The 19,539-nt window shown below is 32.5% G+C and overlaps 1 protein-coding gene across 4 annotated transcripts in view; it reads right to left on the bottom strand.

The window, feature by feature from the left end:
* Positions 1 to 675: 675 nt before the first annotated feature.
* LOC125057355 (membralin) overlaps positions 676 to 19,539 on the bottom strand; it is a 117,633-nt gene continuing 98,769 nt past the window's right edge. For all 4 annotated transcript variants that reach the window (XM_047661010.1, XM_047661033.1, XM_047661025.1 and 1 more), the window contains exons 10-11: positions 9,962 to 10,061; positions 676 to 2,755 (exon numbers count right to left, since the gene is read on the bottom strand). In XM_047661010.1, the coding sequence (XP_047516966.1) occupies positions 2,051 to 2,755; positions 9,962 to 10,061 (805 nt within the window). In that variant the 3' untranslated portion in view covers positions 676 to 2,050. The remainder of the gene's footprint in view (positions 2,756 to 9,961; positions 10,062 to 19,539) is intronic.

Raw genomic sequence — 19,539 nt, 5'->3', positions numbered from 1 at the left:
GATCATGTTTGTATTTCTTTTAATTTTTCAAAAACCTTGTTTGCAATACTATTTCTTTAAAATGTTGAATGTAAGTAGTGTAAATGTCTTAATAAATAAATAAATGAACAATTTACACTAGCCCATACACGTATATTATAGAAAGCTAAAAGAATATTTTACTACTATTGTATATATCGTGAAAATGGGCAAAGTTGACAAGATGCAAGGTTGTTTATTATTTAATATGATGGTTATATAATTATTGGCTTCAGATTTTCTTCGTTTGTTAGATTATTTGTATTTCACAAGTAGGTGCCTATCAGCCTTTTGTCTTGTCAGACATGTGTGGATTAGAGAGATGGTGGTTTCCTCACGATGTTTTCATTTACCGTGCGAGCGAGTGATAGATGTGCACATAGACAGAAAGACCCTTGGTATCGAATCTACGACCTCAAGGATGAGAATCGCACGCTGAAGCCACTTGACCACTGCTTCTAACATATAGAGGTGCTTATAGTCAGCAATGATGGTATATGTCATAATATATAAGTTTAAGTTAACTATTTTAATATGTATATTAATCGTTTAAGATATTTGGAAAATATAAACCAGATTCGAATGAAAATGAATTTTATTTCCTTCCCTCAATACAGAATAAATAAAAGTGGGCCTTAGCACATTAATAAAAATACATTTGTATGAAAACTTATTTAATGCAACTAATAACTAAATGAATGAACGCAATCTAATCATAGATTATGAGAACATAGATCCCAACAATACCATGACACAAAACGCCTCAGCGCCTACAAAATCTGGCTATATCTACTGATATACTGATTAACTGTAGATCTACTGATAAATACAAATAAAGTCAATCAAACATTTTAAATATGCACCAAGTACCTGCTGTTTAGACTTCATATGGTGCGCATTCAGATGTAGTAATCAAGTGTGGAAAATCTTTAAATTAAACTATAATGGAATTGGGACTGGTTTCTTAGTAATACTATTGTACAACAATACAACAATGTAATGCTAAATTAACATGTTTAGTATTAAAGTCTCTCTCTCTCTATTTACTATGAAAGTCTAACCGTTGAAAGAAGTTATGGAAAATTGTCGGGGTACAAAAATCTAGTATTTAGTAGGCGCCGGATTACGCATCTTCAAGCGTTTTTTTTACTCACTACTGTTCCTATATACTGTGTTAATGAATTTGACACAATTAGAAACAATTAAACATTAAAATCTATTTACACTTGCTGTGAAGTCTTACACTACAATCACCTTTCCGTTAACTCATTACATCACCTTAATAAAAAAATAATCAAAAGGTCCATTTTCCAAAACGTCAACCAAAGAACTGTCAACCAGTTTAAAAAAAAATATTTTATTGGTATTTGCAAAAACCAAAGTCTATAAGATTTCAAAATAATGCAACTATATTTTCTTTACGAAATTTGATTTAAATGTCATCACTCAACGGACTCGTGACGTTTTGAAATACGGACCAGCAATGAGCAGTGTTGAGCTAAAACATTAATGAGACACATTTGTGATATTTTTTTTGGAAATTACTCATTTCTTCTTGATATTAAACCACGTGATAAATGTTTGAAATTAAACTTAATAAAAATTGGATGAACACCTGCTCAATACCACTCAATTGCTATCCAATGGATTCATAAAACCAAATGATTTTGCAACTTTGACATTTCTAACCTATTGAGCTTTATCGTCATAATATTCAAAACAAGTTTTGTTATTGAGAATTTTCGTTGAAATAAAGCTGTTTGTCGCAAAAATTTACGCAAACCTAATAGAATACATTAGAAATCCCTTTTATTTTTCAAAGTGTATTAATTTTACATACTTCAACGCCATCCTTCTGCAACGTTGCGTCCGAATTTCAAAAACATGAATTTTGAAAAAACGCATTTTCCAAATCAATGACAACTTAATCCATATCCCTAACTGCTAAAAGTACCCTATTACTCTGCATGACTTTTTGTATCATATGTGAAGTCGCTGTTAGCTAAATACGATTTCAAAGCTTTGAATGAAGCTAAATAAGATCGTCAGCCTCAGGCGAAGCTCTGGGAGCGACTCTTGTAGTTACATCCGGTATAACCGGGTCATTAGTTGCGGGCGCTACGAATTTGCGTCGACGATCAAGAGTCAAACTCGGAGATTCTACGGAGCCAAAGTTTTCACTTGGCTCATTAGAATCTGGAGTTACATTTTTAGCATTATCCAAAAGGCTTACACTATTTTCGTTGTGTATTATTTGAATGTCGCTATTAGATGTTTTTCTTTTGATTTCTTCTATCTTGATACCTTCGTCGGAAGTGCTAGATTTTTTAAGCGTGTTTAATGGTGGATCAGAAGTGGCCACGGCTCTGTCTTCAGTATTAGTTGATGCAGTGTTGGTACCCGCAGCGTTAGTTTCTGTTATGTTTCGGGAGAAAATAACATCTCCCGTATGAGTGGTATTAGTTTGCACTGTAGATACAGAGGGAGAGGTTTGGGTGGTAGACTGCACTGTGTTTGGTACAGTTTGGGTCGTAGATTGAGTAGTTGGGGGTGTCGCTTGAGTGCCAGTTCCTGGGGCATCGTGGTACGCAGTCCCGCTGGCCAGAGCCGCTATACCTGCCAAGCCCATCATCCCACCTAATGTTCCATGATGGGTACGCAATAAGAGTTGCTGTAGTTGAGCCTGCTGTTGTATCACGGGCAGTTCATAGTGGTGGAAGAAGTATAACATGGAGTGCTGCGAACAAATATAAAATTGAATTAGTGAAAAGTTCAGGTTAAACTCATACTGTGTTACAGAGACATTTTACAAAGTTAATAGACGCCCTATTTTACGTGTAATTCCACACAAATTTTAAAATTTAAAAAAAAAAAATATTTCACATACAACACTTATATAACTATAAAAACAAACGTTTTCTTCTTATGCCCATACTTATTTTTTTTATATAAGAAGTAATTTTCAATCACTGTCATTACGAGACACCAGACCCGTCTGTAGAAATAAACTCTTTTAGACAAATAGATGAATCGTGACAGTGCCGAGTGCTCGTTTATTTATTTGTGGGTCAAAGATCTCTCCCCAGCGTGGCCTGACCTAAGTTTTAATTAAGAAACTTGTGACCGCTCCACGTTAACTTTTATTTCAAATTATATTTTTTGATCTCTGTATTTTTGTCGCGTTTCATCGTAACAGCTTCACACGAATACTTGGATCAATAAAATAACTTTAAGTAACTTGCAATTTATTGCGGATTCGTCCGCTTATTTTTATATTATTGAAAAACGAACCTGTGTCTATAAATGAACCAAATTGTCTGAGGTAGGTAGCCTGAATCTATTTGTTTATTTAAATTATTATTATTTAAACTTTATTTACAAAGGTCTATAATCTATATGCTTCGATGAAGTCTTATACTGATTAATTCTTGGCGATCCGTATCAAAAGAACAACATCTCTTTTATGCACATTGCGAGGCGGCAAGAACCCAAGAAGTATCTTGGGTATTAACTCCCAAAAGACTTTCAAGACGGCCCAAATTTGTCGAATCTGTGTGACGAGTGTTAGGTGTGTATAGTGTGTGTGTAGTGTCAGGTGGGGTAAATGCGAGTACCATAACTAGATTGACACATTCATCTATATGTTATTTTGTGGTCTTTTACAATTTACAAATAATTTTTACTATCAATATTAAACATGTTTTAGGCTTTTGTTTGATGTAATTATATTTAATTATGGATGATTACAGATTAACTTTCTATTGCATTTTCCCGATGTAAAGGAGTAAATGTAAAAATGAAATTTAAAATTCTAATAGTGTAGATAGTTACTAATCTGGGGTAATAGCAATAAAATACGAAAATTAAAATATACTTTGGTTTTTATTGCAACGAGATTGGTGAAAATCTGTCAATCCATCAGATTCAATAAGTTGTCAGAGTGTAGTGCAAGAAGTACTTTACGTGTATAAGAGATGCCAGCACTAGTTTCTTTTGTGTGTAAACAGTTCAAGTAATGGTATAACATTTGCCCCGTTCATGCATTTACCCCACCTGACTATAATAATGTTTATATTCATTTATAACGAGAAACAAAGTACTGCTGAATCATGCGACTACATAGCATATAAATCAATAGCTTTGTCAACACGCTTAATTAACATGACCTCCGAAATCTGCCCGTTGTATCAGCGTAGCAAATATAAAAAAGGATCAAACGTTTAAAAGGTATTTAATGGACAGAAATCGTGCCCTTTATGCGTCCATTAAAACGGCCTTTGAGATTTACATCAACCCCTGTTAGATACATTAATAAAAGATTTTTAAATCCTACGATTATGAAAGATGGTGCGATAATTCGCTTCTTGTTTGAACCGATGTCTTGTTTGAACTTTCTTAGATACCTTTAACAGTTATGTACATTGTACATATATATAATATTTTTCAACACATTTATATTTACCACATCTTTGACACTATTCCGTAAAATATTAGGGTGAATGTAAAAAATGCTTGATTGGGATTGGTCAACTAGTATATTATAGTACTTTTAGCACGACATTATTACTGTGCCAATGCCATAGAGTTTTGTGGTAAAACAATATTTATTTCGGTAGAACTACTTGCCCATAATAGAAAAGATTTGACATAACAATTTTTTCGGAATTCACACTCATTTTTATAAAATTCAAAAAAACAAAAACGTTTCCGATAATTCAAGAAACCCGTGAATTTAGACAAAAACAAATTTATTTTGACTTTGGATAAAATACTCTCAATAAAATATCTAATATGATAAGCTAAAAACAGAACTTTTTATCCACCTATATAAACAGCTATAATTTCAAATCTAAACAACGGTTCTTCTCAGCTACAAAATATAATACGTGATTTGTTAGCGTCTGATTCAAGAAATCAAAGATCAATGAAAGATGTTTTTAGCATCCAATTAGACCTATTCTGTGTCTTCTAAAGTAAACGTTATGATAACCCTAAGTACGACGTGGATTTTTTGCAACATATTTTAAACTGGTATTATTATACTTATTACCAGTAATGCCGCAAATTCGCGAATCAAAAAATCTTCTCTAAAACTCTATTATAATCGCTTCACCGATTTTGAGATGAATGAAAACATATATATATATATATGTATGTATTATGTACTATAGGATCATACACGATAAGCCGCTGAAAATGTTTGTTCAAAGTTTAACAGCAATTTGTGGTAATTTTAGAAGATTAGGAACAAACCTAAATGTTGACTTAGGACCTCAAACTACTCAACTTCTACAAAACTTTTAGTTTCATTAACAGTGAAATAATGCATTTCCTAAAAATCTTTTAATAATATTTAAAAAAATCACTTTAGTAGTTTTGATGACTATATCTGTTTATATATAAAAATGCCTTGCTGTTCGTTTGTCTAAAACTCCAAATATTTGTGGAAGTTCGGAAAGGTTTAAGCTGTGTGAAACGTAAATAATACTGTTCCTAGCTGGAAAATATTTGATGTATTTAGTCTTTATAGAAATAAAGAATTGTTACTTCTGCATATAAATCTATAGATGTCTTCAAAATTTGTTTCATAGCTGTAGTATGAGGTCCTCTTTGGTCTGTTTTAATAAAAATTTAATATGTTTTGACATAAATATATATGTAGGTGATACGTAGTTCACCAGGTCATCAACTAGATGATAGGGTAGATATATATAATACGTAAATTGATGGTTTTAACGGATATTCAAATACTGCATACAAATCAATAAAATACAAATCCCTATCTTTTATTACGCATTAAAATGCTGAATTAGCCAATAACAACTTATACAAATTTTATGAATTATTTAGTGCATACGAGAAAAGCAATGTTTTAAATTTTTAAAATATGAATTTAACATCCGTACTAAAAACTGAAAATTAACTTAGAATATTCAGGGATTCAATAAAGCTTGTCTACTTTAAAATACAGCGAGCAAGTTGAAAGCAAATTTTATGATGCCTGTCGCGTCGCCGGCCCGGAGCGAGAACTCATGAAATATGATTTTTATTAATAAGTTGACACGCTCGATGATTATAAGATAAGCCCCCACTTTGCATTCCGTAGAGCCTTCTTGTTTTTCGACGTCTCCCCGCTGTAATCCGACAGAGCCTCTCAGCCTCCGAGCGCTTTACAAAATTTACACTCAAATTATTATAGCATCTTTACTTATGAAAAAAATCAATTAACTTTATTATTAAAAACTAAACATCCTACACATTTGGAACGATATATCACAAAAATGAACCGTACTACACATAGTTTTATAAGCTATCTATTTATTTGAAATATGTTATTTGATTCATACACATAATATCTATTTGTATTGGGTTGGTTGATACAGGTGCAATCAATTACCATACACTGTATCTGTATGAAACATAGCATTGTATGTTTTTGGTTATGAATTTCTCGTATTGCCTGTTCTGTTTAAGGCCTTGCCTTAAGAAAATGTACCCAGTAATATAATCTACCTATAGTAATTTGAATCTATCAATTCCCCAAAGATTAGAAAAAACTCCAGCTGTGAGAACAGGTCGCTAATTTACTATAAAATTATTCATAACTACCAAGTTTAGTCTGAAGTAGGGAAATTCGTGGGTTAGTCGAGCATTTAGTAGATTTTCCTTTAAAATGAATACAATATCTGTCACACGCACGCCCGGGGGAAGGACACGACGGGCCTTGGGGTTCGGATAAAATATATAAACCGGTCATAATATTACGCCATTTAACAGCGACAATTATATTTGTGTTCTGCCATTTACTAATACTTACCATGTTCAATATTTCTCTGAATGTGCATTTAAATTTACAATTATTCAAATATTTTACATAAATGATTGAAATGTGATTTAATCTGCCAAAACATATGAAATTCAGTCCACATATAATGTAATGTTTATCTTAATATATATAAATTACGTGTCACGTTGTTTGTCCGCTATGGACTCCAAAACTACCGAACCGATATCAATCAAATTTACACACCGTGTGCAGTTTGATCTAACTTAAAAGATCATCAAACATCTCAATTTATACCCGCAATATTATTTTATTGCAAAATGTTTGTTTATTATTTGATAGTCACAATTCTAACAGATGGCGCTGTGTTAAAAGTAGCAACGTCATAACCACCAAAAAAGCATGGTGATCCCCATTACTGGTGTTCTCCTACCGTTTCCCTTGAATAGTTTACTACTATGTAATATAACAAAAACCTTAGCCACAGCAACGCTTGGCTGGTCTGCTAGTTAAATAATATAATGTAATGTAAAGTTTGTATTTTTTCCCGTCTATTAAAATGCATTTGGCTGAAAAGCTTTATTCAATTTACTGTACACCTGTAGGTAGACCGATTACCGGCTAAATGTTTCCAGTTGGATCAGCCATTTACTTAATAGAAATATGCAAGGTTTCAATATATCTTTTATTAAGATAAAAATGCCAATTATAAGATTAATATCATTATTATCAGGCCAATGTGGACCGGATGTTGACGCGCAGCTAGATCAATCCAAGCCTACATCCGGGACCAAACGTAACGTTATACTCTCTAATCACATCCTGTCTATAATGATCTGTTACAATTGTTTCTCAAGCTTTAATTAGATATAATACCTTTTATTAATTATATATGTATTACGTATGTTGCCGTACGTATTGTTGATATATTTATATTTACGGATAAATGTAAAAAGTAAAAGTAAAACATCATATAATCATATAGGTAACATAATTTACACTTATGAGTTATGACTCGTCAGTAAAGAAATACATATTAATGCTTCTACACATTTACTGTCTCTTTACATTTACTGCCAGTTCTCAAATCAAGGGCGTAGAACGGGAGAGAAGAACTGGCAATAAACTCTCCGCCACTCTTTTTAATCGCCATTTTTTTTTACAAAATATTTGTAAGGAGCTGCAACCATTACACCATGTCCCATGTGACATTTTAAGTGAATGTATAATATACTTTAATACTTTTAAGTTCTGTCAAATATTAATCTTCTTACATGTATTCGCCACACACATAACTATCTTTTATAGACACATATATATGTATGTCACAATATTGTAATGAAGAAATATTTGCATTAATATTGCTCACAATTTAACGTAATATTTTCGATAGGTTATAAAATTAATTCATTATTATATTATTATAAAAAGGTAAGTTATTATACTTATTATAATACATATAAGGTAAAAAAGGTTTTATTGAATTAGAAGCTACATTTTTCTCAGGCTTTATTATTATTACATTTTTAATAAAATTATATAGGCTTAGTTGGCACATTTTATTTTTAAATTTAGAACCTTGTTTTGCCTACCTAAAAGTTACTTGAAAAAATATCTATGAGATAGAATATATAACTTAACTTGACATGCTCAACGACTATTTCGTCATGATCGTAGAACAATGTCGATTTAAAAAAATCCAAAATCCTCTTTTTATCATATTTGTATACTACATTGACCAAATATTACGGCTACATAAAAAAATCCATGTGTATTAAATTTCAAATTAATCAGTCGGTAAACTGACGGATTTGATAGAAACAAGTGATTTTTCTAGAAAACTGTGTAATTATTAAATTATATATTAATTATTATTATAATATTTAATAATTTTATAATATTAATTATTATTTTTATTTTGTTTCAAAACAAACCCTTTTGTTTGCTTGTATGCCAATTTTCATAATAACCGAATATGAATTAAAATAGTTATGACAAAAAATAACATGATTATAATATTTTGAAACGGCTGCCCTTTAAAGTTTACTATTTGTCAGATCCGTTCTGCGATTATGACGATTTAACTCACTAGTACGTCAAAACATATATTATAAAATGATTTTAATTTATTAACTATCTAAAACATTAATAAAGACCGCAGTGTGTTATTAATATTGCATCACAAAGCTAATATCGTGATAAGCAAACAGTTTATCAACAAGTAGATGCAGCTTGGGCGCCTGCGGGGCGGCACTGACCGACATCAAAGTGGTCAGGGCAAATACATCTCATGTTTGTGTTTCTACGTAATATAATACTAATGATTTCGATAGGCACACATAAGTTATATTATAAAATATTTGAAGTTTTGATTAGGGCAAGTGTTAAGAAGCAATGATTAGATCCGTTAGATAGAATTGTTGAAGTGCACGGATTATTACTTCGACATAAATTAAACGAAAATTATTTATAATATAAAATGTCTTCAAAACGAAACGAAAGTATGATACAATAAAAAAGCATTTCTTTATGATATGGTAATGGTATGTCGGAGGTCTCAAATAATAACATTTTTTTTATAATCTCTTTTTATTTACATGTGTGTGTGTATATTAAAAATAGTAATAACTAGTAATAGAGTAGTGTTGGTCTAATGGCTTCAGCTTGCGACTCTCATACCTGAGGTCGTAGGTTCGATCCCCAACTGTGCGCTGTATGTGCGTATTTAATATTTGCTCGAAAGGTGAAGGAAAACATCGTGAGTAAACCGACATGTCTTAGACACAAAAAGTCGACAGCGTGTGTCAGGCACTGGAGGCTGATCACCTACTTGCCTATTAGGTTTAAAAATGATCATGAAACAGATTCAGAAATCTGAGGCCAAGACCTTAAGAGGTTGTAGCGCCACTGATTAATTTATTTATAATAACTAGTAATACTGTGCTTAATTACGAAGAACGAAAATCTTACAACAGATACATATATTACGGTGTATTATACAAGATAATAGAAGTACCTTACCCCAAATGATGAGGTACACAATTCTAAACGGCACTCTGTGCCTGCCACTACTTTGTTTCACCGAAAACATTCCACTTACGGTTATACGGGCTAACCACGGTGGTGGCATTATACATCGGGAATAGAAAAAAAAATTACCTGTATAAAGAGCCATGAAGTAACCAGTGCCAAGCTACTGTACTGCCCGTTGAACCGATAGTGGTATGCGTAGAACGAGAAGTGATATAGGTAGAAGAATCTGTGGACAAACAACACATTTTAAATTATTAATTGTTACAGCAGGATAGTAGCTTTGTATTGAAGACATTTTTATAATGGTAGATATTTTGATTCAAATTATTTTACGGGTTTACGAGCTGTAGCTCGAACTAGTTCTTTGTATGTGAGATTAGCTTTAATTCTTAGTTCTTTAACTTGAATTATGTAATATTATGTACAGTAGAACCTCGTTAAGTCGAACCTCGATAAGTCAAAAACCTCCAAATCTCGAAAAAATGTTTTGTTCCCTTCCCTTAAAACGCCAAAACCTCCATTACTTGAAATCTTGACCCTCTGTTAATCGAAATAATCACCGAGTCCCTCCAAGCCATTTTGGTACATATTTTCACTCTATAACTCAAAAAATTAAATTTGACCTCTGTATCTCGAACATAGGAACGTTTTATTTTACAACCTTTACAACTTGATCATTTGGAATTTATTATCTCTATTGTTCGAACAAAAATAAGTTACCGACTTTAAGAACTTGCCGACAATGTGAGTACACTATTGTTTCTTAGAAAACATTTTAGGAGTATACAATAATTAATTTATGACTCATGGAAACACGTGTTTGCTTGCTTTGTGTAAAGTGTTCAAATTTTGATTCCCTTTGAAATCCTCCATAAGTTGAAAACTCTATAACTCGAATTTTTTGGCGTCTCCCTTGAGGTTCGACTTATAGAGGTTCTACTGTATATCTTAATTTTGAATATTTGATTTTTATAATACCTTTATCAATATATTTTTATCTATGTAAGCAAGTACTAATCGTACTCGCATTGATTTTGTCGAGGGGGAAAAATTGAGAGATAATTTAATATTATTTTGCTTGTGAAATCATCGTTATTTCTAGCTATACAAGTCTGTGAATTTAGCTGTATTTGAAAGAATATTTCTTTTCTTTTTTGAAGCATCAGATTAGAACTGAAAGTAAAATTGCCTTAATAATAATAATAATAATAATAAAGCATATTTATTCAATTTGCTTTATTATTATAATTCCAAAATTGCCTTAAAAAGAAGTACAAAAAGTCTCATTACCAGTATTGTATTACAGTAATAGCCAAGCTATATATTTAATTTAATTATTATCCGTAATCCAAAAGGTAGTCGACGATATTGTACAAACATTTATTGTTCTTTCCTTAAAGATATTACGTTTATTGTTCACAAACAAATGATACTAAACAATGTTTAACAAGCACACAATGTTTCAATATTCCAAGTCAACAATATCTTGTCCTGGTTATAAAATTCAATATTATAATGTATGTGGAGCTCTTGTAGTATGACATGTCTTGTATCGAGGGGGTGGGCCGAGGCCCCACCCTCTTACAAGAAGCAAGCTAGTACATATAACAAGATAGACTTGTATTATAGAAACTACAATATATAGACTTAGTAAAATTTGGTTTACACAAATGGCTGCCAATAGTTACATTACAAAAAGCTGGTTAATTGTTAAAATTAACTAGTTTTTGAAGTTATACTTCTTTAGGCGCGTTATGAAAAATTTATGACTGAAATTTTACAATGCGCGCGCACCGTGACACAAAATTAACAGAATGAAGTTGCCCACGGAAGATGCTACGGCATTAGACATAATTTAAAAACAACATTTGAATAATAATAGAATTTATGTTACACTTAATGTAAGAGAATAATAATAAATATTTATTTATTTAATTTTTCAAATGTAAACTGAACTTTATTGACTAGAATGACTCCTTTTCCAGTCTTTGATTATTTAATTGTAATTAATTATTTGCATGCAATCAAAAACTATTTTTAATAATGCCAAAGAAGTATAACTTCTTACGCGCGTACATAAGTACACGCACCCTTTTGTTTAATAATGAATTCTTAATTTCTCATGAAAGTTAATAAATTACAAAGAACTGAACAATTAGCTATGTCAAACTAGCATACAAATGTCAAAATCTAATTCTTAATATACAATGTCAAAAACGTAAAACAAGAAGCATTTAAAAATCTAATTTTATCGAGTATATATAATTAAAAGGTATGTTATAGTTTGAAGTGCATACGTTTGTACAGTATAGTGATTTAGCTGACACAAGCAACGCCTTTTCGCTGCCGATTCACTGAAATTCCAAAGCCAATCGCGGCGTCTCGTATATTTCTCGCGTCTGCCATTAGGTTCGTTATCTCCTTATTTCGGTGGATAAATTCTCAATGTCGAGAAGCGGAAAAGGGGAAATGTCACCTCGTTATAAAAGGTTGCAATTTTATTTGAAATCGATATTCACAATAAATACTTATTTTGCGCTTTTGACGCTTTTGAAGATATATTTGAACACGTGCCTTGTAAGTAGCAATTAATTGGGGATTTTAATATGTGAGGTATCAATGTAGCTCCTTAGCGCCTCATTTATGATACTTTGTGATTTATATAGATTTTATTGAAACGTTCCGTAATATATATTGCTAATTGGTCATTATTTAATAAAAAATGCCTTCACATTATTAAAATAAACAAGGCTTAAATCAATTATTTACTAAATTGGATTTTATAACTGTTTTTACTTGGCAGTCTCGTATTTTGAGAAAAACAGGATTACAAGTACTTGAACAGTAATTTCACTGTTTTTTATTTATTTAATAAGTGATACATATTTAATTAAAATTGACAGGCGTAGGTATACTTGTAGAACCTGCATAGGTTTTAAAACAAGCGAATTAACTTAAATAGATTTTAATAAAGCGAATTTCTAATGGATTTTTGTTAATAAACTCATTAAAAAAATAAACTCCTACCTTTAACCGCTAAAAGTTAAAGACATTGAAATCACTAACAAAAAATGGGAGAAATATCTGGGTCTTAGAATGGATAGATATTTAAAGTGGGACTTTCCTATATCACACATAATTATTAAACGAAAATGCATTCCGCAATCTGTACGTCATTGAATTCATAATTGTTAAGTCAAGCCACATTTCATATATCTAATTGAAATACGGGGTACAGCATGCAAAAACAAAATTTCTAACATACAAACACTACAAAATAAATTAATAAAAGCACTATTTCGATACAATTTTTTAACACGGACTAATAAAATTTACCAAGAAACCAAAATTATGACGATTAAACAACTGTTTATAGCACCTGTAATTTAATTTAAAAAAAAAAATTAAATAACTCTCTCCATAGTAGCTAACATTTAAAAAAAAAACAAACACACCACTACACGCAATACTCGTCGAGCGAGCTTTAGCCGAAGCCGCGTACACATTATTTGAAGAAGTCTTTTAAGTCTGAGGTTGTGAAATTATTTAATCAATTACCGTCTAAAATTCGTAATTTTAGCGCGTTTAACCAATTCAAAGGGCATTAAAGATACATATCAGAATGAGCCTAGTAGACTAACATTGGGACTAAAGTTCGTATATCCATATTAAATTTCTCATATAAATAAAATACATTCTTTTTGTAATGAGAAATAAAGTTCTTCAAACATTAATTGTATATCTGAAGAATGGGGCAACTCAAAGAAGTCTTCATTACTTCCTTTTGTATATTGTGATACTAAACAAAACTCCAAGTTTGTTAATCTGGTTAAAACATTCTATTAAACATCATACAAAATTCCCATACCGTATGAATAGTAAATTCGTACTGAATAGCTAATAATTAAGGGCATTACGCAAGAGTAACAATGCACTCATATTGGCATTCTGAAAGTCTCCGATAATAATTCCACACAGACTATAATCATATTGCACGTTTGATACGATGAATTCAAATGTAAACACGAGCAATACTCCAATTAGCTCCGAATTAAGCTTTCATTTCTCACAAACACCAACCTACCTCTTCCAACGAGCGAGATACTAATAGATCTTAAGGAAACTTTAATATATGAGTACTTGTAATATATGAAATTAACAATGGAATTTATCTGTGGGGCCGACGGCAAGTAGGCCTTTGCCTTCAAAGCGAAATATGTAATACAACAAAACATTGACTGTGTGATTATACGTGTATTTAATAATATTCTCTTAAAAATAATCACTGGCGCTACAACCTCTTTAGGTCTGGGCCTCAGATTTCTGAATGTTTCAAGATCATTTTTCAATTTAATACGCAAGTAGATCAGCCTCCAGTGCCTGACACACGCCGTCGACTTTTTGGGTCTAAGACATGTCGGTTTCCTCACGATGTTTTCCTTCGCCGTTCGAGCGAATGTTAAATGCGCACATAGAAAGAAAGTCCATTGGTGCACAGCCGGGGATCGACCTACCACCTCAGGGATGAGAGTCGCACGCTGAAGCCACTAGGCCAACACTGCTCTGATAATATTCTCTTAGTGTTGAAAATACCGTCAAACTAAGGTACAGTACCGAAACTAACTTTGAAAAATACACAAAACAAATAAATACAACAAGTGTATACGTAGTTCTTAAGGAGAAATTTCACGGACAAATCGCTTTAAGAATAATTTAGTTTATCCAGTGTTATTCATGTAAACTATGTGTAGTAGATCTTTTATTCATATGTAAAAAGAGACTAAGGCGAATTTCGCTTTGTATCGCTTAAAACAAGACTTAAATTTGATTGACATTGTAGATTAGATAGATAGAGCCCTAAGAACAATAGGCGCAGATATTCAAAATACCAGCTTTTTCTATAGAAAATCCATTTTATAGCCTGCTTATATCGCGTCGCGTACAAAGCTACAAGTGTGTCAAATATCGATGGAATTATGTATGAAAGGGACGAAACGATTAGAAAAAATAAAGATTACAGCTCTAAGAAAACTACTAAGGTAACAGATGTTACAATAAAAAGAAATAAACTAAAGTGAAAATAGGCGGAGCAAGAAAATAAAGTACTAAACTGGTGCCTAAGGTACAGCAAACGAAAAAGAGGGATAGAACTTAGAAGGTGCTTAGACCAAATTAAATAAATAGCAGGTGGTACATGACAGAGAGGAATGGCGGGATTTGGAGAAAGCATTTTCCAAAAAAAGGCACAGAGATACCTAAAAGAAGATTGAAATAGAAACGTGTTTATATGTAACAGTTGTAATTTAATGGCGATTTCCGATTGGTATTTAAAATTTTAACTATTTGAATTAAATCGCTTATATACAGCAACCAGTACAGTAACAGTATTTATCTGAAGACTACCCGAAAGAAATATTGGACATGAGAAAGAAACTACAACCAAAAGTGGAAGAGGAAAGGAAGAAGGGCAATTACGCATACATAAACTACGACAAGCTAATTATTAAACAGGGCAAACCAGGTAACGAAAAACGCAAAAGGGAAACATCAACCTCGCCTAACGCAATAGAGCACCCTCACAAACAACAACTGTCAACAAAAACAGCTCGGTTAAATGCATTCGACATAATGAGGAATAGAAGTAATTCCTTACCTTCTGCCAATGTGCCAACCGTTCAGAATCTATAGGATATTGCCATCAGCCACCGGAACAAAACATTAAACAGACGAGAACTAATAGATAAAAGAAACAAAACATTCCCCAATCCGACTTGTCATCGTGGGGAATCAGACTACAACCCTCCACCAAATAGAGAAATAGATCATGGTATGAAACAAACACTCAAAATCTGCAATTATAATGTAAAATCGCTAGGATCAATAGAACGATTCCTTGAATTGACTAATGCTCTAAAAAATATTAACTGGGACATTATAGGCCTTGCAGAAGTCCGAAAAATGGGATGTAAGATAGAAGAGCACAGCGACCTTATATTTTGCTATATTGGCGAAACTAAAGGACTATATGGAGTGGGATTCCTTATCAAGAAAATGTATAAAAATAACATCATCAACTTTATAGGAATCTCTGAAAGAGTAGCACTTCTACAAATGAAGTTTGATTGCTTCTCTTTTTCAATAATCCAAGCATATGCACCGACAGAGAGATCAACAGAAGAAGAAATTGAAAATTTTTACAAAGACATTGAATTTGCTCACACAAAGACAGAAGGGAAGGTCATTGTCATGGGAGATTTCAACGCGAAAATAGGATGTCCAAAAACAAACTACTATCCAGTAATGGGAAAATTTGGTTACGGAGTGCAGAATGATAGAGGGGAACGGCTCTTAATTTATGCTCATCAATACAAACTATCCATAATGAACTCATTTTTCAAAAAGAAAGCAAGCTCTAGATGGACATGGTTATCACCCGACCACAAAACTAAAAATGAAATAGATTTTATTATGATAACCCACAACAAACTTATAACTAATATTGAGGTACTTAACAAAGTTGAATTCTCTTCCGATCATAGATTAGTGAGAGCAACATTACTTTTGAGTAGTCCAGTAAAGAGCAGAAAAACCTATACAACACCAGCTAATATCCCCAAGACAGAAACAGAAATAAAGTGCTACATCGGAAATCTACAAAAACATACAGAAAATATAAAAACAGACAGCATTGATATCCAAACATACTACAATATCCTGGAAAAAGGCATAACAGAGAGCTTAAAATACAAAACCAATATGTATCCCCACCAACACAATATCTTCTCAAAAGACACAATGGAACTTTTAAAAAGGCGCACGGAACTACTACACACAAAGAACAAAACTAAAGATATGAAAACAGAACTAAGCAGAATATACAAAGAGACTAATAGATCAATCCGTAAGGACTACAACAACCACAGATACGAGATTATTACAAGGAACATTAAACATTTTAGAAGTGCCAAAAAAGCATACAAAGAACTAACTACACACAAGTCCTGGATTCAAAAACTTGAAAATAACTCACTAAAAACAAAATCCAGAAAAGATGTAATAAATCACGCTACTAACTTCTACAAAAACTTATATAGTAAACAAAATAACCCCGAAATCATATCGCAAACAACCCATACGAACACGACAGATCACATCAGACAAATTGAATACTCCGAAGTTTATGATCATATGAAAAAGCTGAAAGCCGAGAAGAGTCCCGGACCAGACGGAATATGCAATGAGGCACTTAAAATAGGAGCACCCATTTTAACATATCATTTTACGCGATTGTTCAATAAGATACTAGATGAAGAAAAGGTACCAAAACAGTGGTGTACATCGGATATAATCCTTCTCTTCAAGAAAGGAAATCCCTTAGATATAGGGAATTACAGGCCCATAAGTCTGCTGGCAAGTATTTATAAACTATTTTCATCCATAATCTTAAAGAGAATATCTGACGATATTGATAAGCAGCAACCAAAAGAACAGGCAGGATTCAGATCAAGCTTCAGCACAATGGACCACATACAGACATTAGAACAAGTCATAGAAAAATACAGAGAATACAATAGACCTCTGTATGTGGCGTTCATTGACTATAGCAAAGCTTTTGATAGCATTAGCCACTGTGCAATCTGGAACGCTTTACAATATTCAAATATCAACCAGAAATACATCAATGTTTTGAAATATATCTATACAAAAAGCACGAGCAGAGTTAAATTAGAAACTAGAGGTGACGAAATAAACATAGAACGCGGAGTTAGACAAGGTGATCCTCTTTCCCCGAAGCTGTTTATAGCAGTCCTTGAAACTATCTTCCAAAAACTAGACTGGAAGAACAGCGGAGTGTACATAAACGGACAATACTTAAACAATCTGAGGTTCGCAGATGATATTGCTGTTATTGCTGAGACTGCAAAAGACTTAGACGAAATGATGAGATCACTGGACTGCGAAAGTTCCAAAATCGGCCTTGAAATGAATGTAAATAAAACGAAGATACTAACGAACAATCGGGAGCGCCAGATAGTGATAAAAGGTAATAATATAGAATACGTCAGGCAATACATATACTTGGGCAAACAAATTTCCTTCAAAACTTCAAATAACGAAGAAGAAGTGACAAGGAGAATCAACACAACTTGGAAGAAATTCTGGGCATTAAAAGAAATCTTAAAAGGCAATTACAGCTCACACATGAAAAGGACAATATTTGATACATGCCTGTTACCTTGCTTGCTGTATGGCTGCCAAACTTGGACCTTTACAAATAAAATAAAACAAAAAATTAAAAGTAACCAAACAGCAATGGAAAGGAGTATGCTGAAAATTAGGAGAATACACAAAATTAGGAGCGAAGAAATTCGTCAAAAAACCAAATTAACTGATGCTCTCAGGCACGCACTCTTACTCAAATGGAGATGGGCTGGACACATCTCACGATACCGAGACAGAAGATGGACCATTGAAACCACACGATGGAAAGGACCCATGGGGAAGAGAAATGTTGGTCGACAATTAAGACGGTGGGCTGATGATATAACACACGTCGCAGGAAACGACTGGATACAAATAGGCAGAGACAGGGAGTCATGGAAAAGGATGGAGGAGGCCTTTACCCAACAGGGATCCAAACCTTGTACATAAATAATAATACTAACGGTAATTATAAGTAACCATTTTAAATTTAAGCAATTAAGTACTAACAACATTGTAAAACATAAGCAAGTTTTGGAATAAATGGCTTTATTATTATTATTATTATTATTATATACAGCAACCATTTATACTACTACTGTGTGTACAAATGTTTACCGCAATTCTTCATAAAACTTTCACATATTAGAAAACTAACATTGCAAGATTTAATTAGTTGAAATCAATGCAGTATACAATAAAATTGTGCTTTGATTTTATCTAGACCAGAGGACTTTAAAAGAGACATATATGTTAAGAAGCCGTCACCGTTATAGTGTCAATCGCGTAATCGAAATAATATAACTTTTGAACTTGTTAAGGTTAGTTCGATTTTCTGTGCAAACATGTCTTCAATTTTGACCTGATTTTTAAACTAAACATTTAGTTTTGTTTTCCGAAGTGAAAATGAAATATATAAAAATACAGCCTTACTACGGGAATAATACTACTTATAGGTAAACCTCGCCAAGCTGATCTAGCGACATCAAACGAAACAAACGAGTAAGAACTGTTTTCTTAAATTTATTCCGTAGTCCATATTTATTGGCGTAAAATGTAACGCGATTAGGATTATTTAAATGGATATGCTTCTTATCTCTTATATAATAATTTTAAAGCAGATTATTTTTAAATGTAAACATCAAAAATAGAGGATGCTAAATTTATGACCTTATTGTTTACGATTTAGACAGTTTTTTTTAATTTAAAAAAGGTGCATTACCTTAATTAATTTGAATGATATAAATTATTAATTAAGCATAATAGCTCTCTTATAGTGCCATCTCCTTTCGAAGGTTGGCGATCATCATGGCTACTTTAATTTTTGATGACAATGACTTTGACCAAACCATTGTCTAAGATTCTTCAACTGAGACGTGCGACTGCGGCCAGGTCTCCTTCTATCTGCCTCTTTGCCTTGTATGATTAGTTGAAGGAGCTCGTATTTTTTGGTGTTACGTAAAACATGTTCGAAATATTCAAAGCTTCCTTTTCTTAACCGT

Source organism: Pieris napi, chromosome 2 (genome assembly GCF_905475465.1).
Source record: "Pieris napi chromosome 2, ilPieNapi1.2, whole genome shotgun sequence".
Lineage (NCBI taxonomy): Eukaryota > Metazoa > Arthropoda > Insecta > Lepidoptera > Pieridae > Pieris > Pieris napi.
This window is presented reverse-complemented; position numbering and strand designations above follow the sequence as displayed.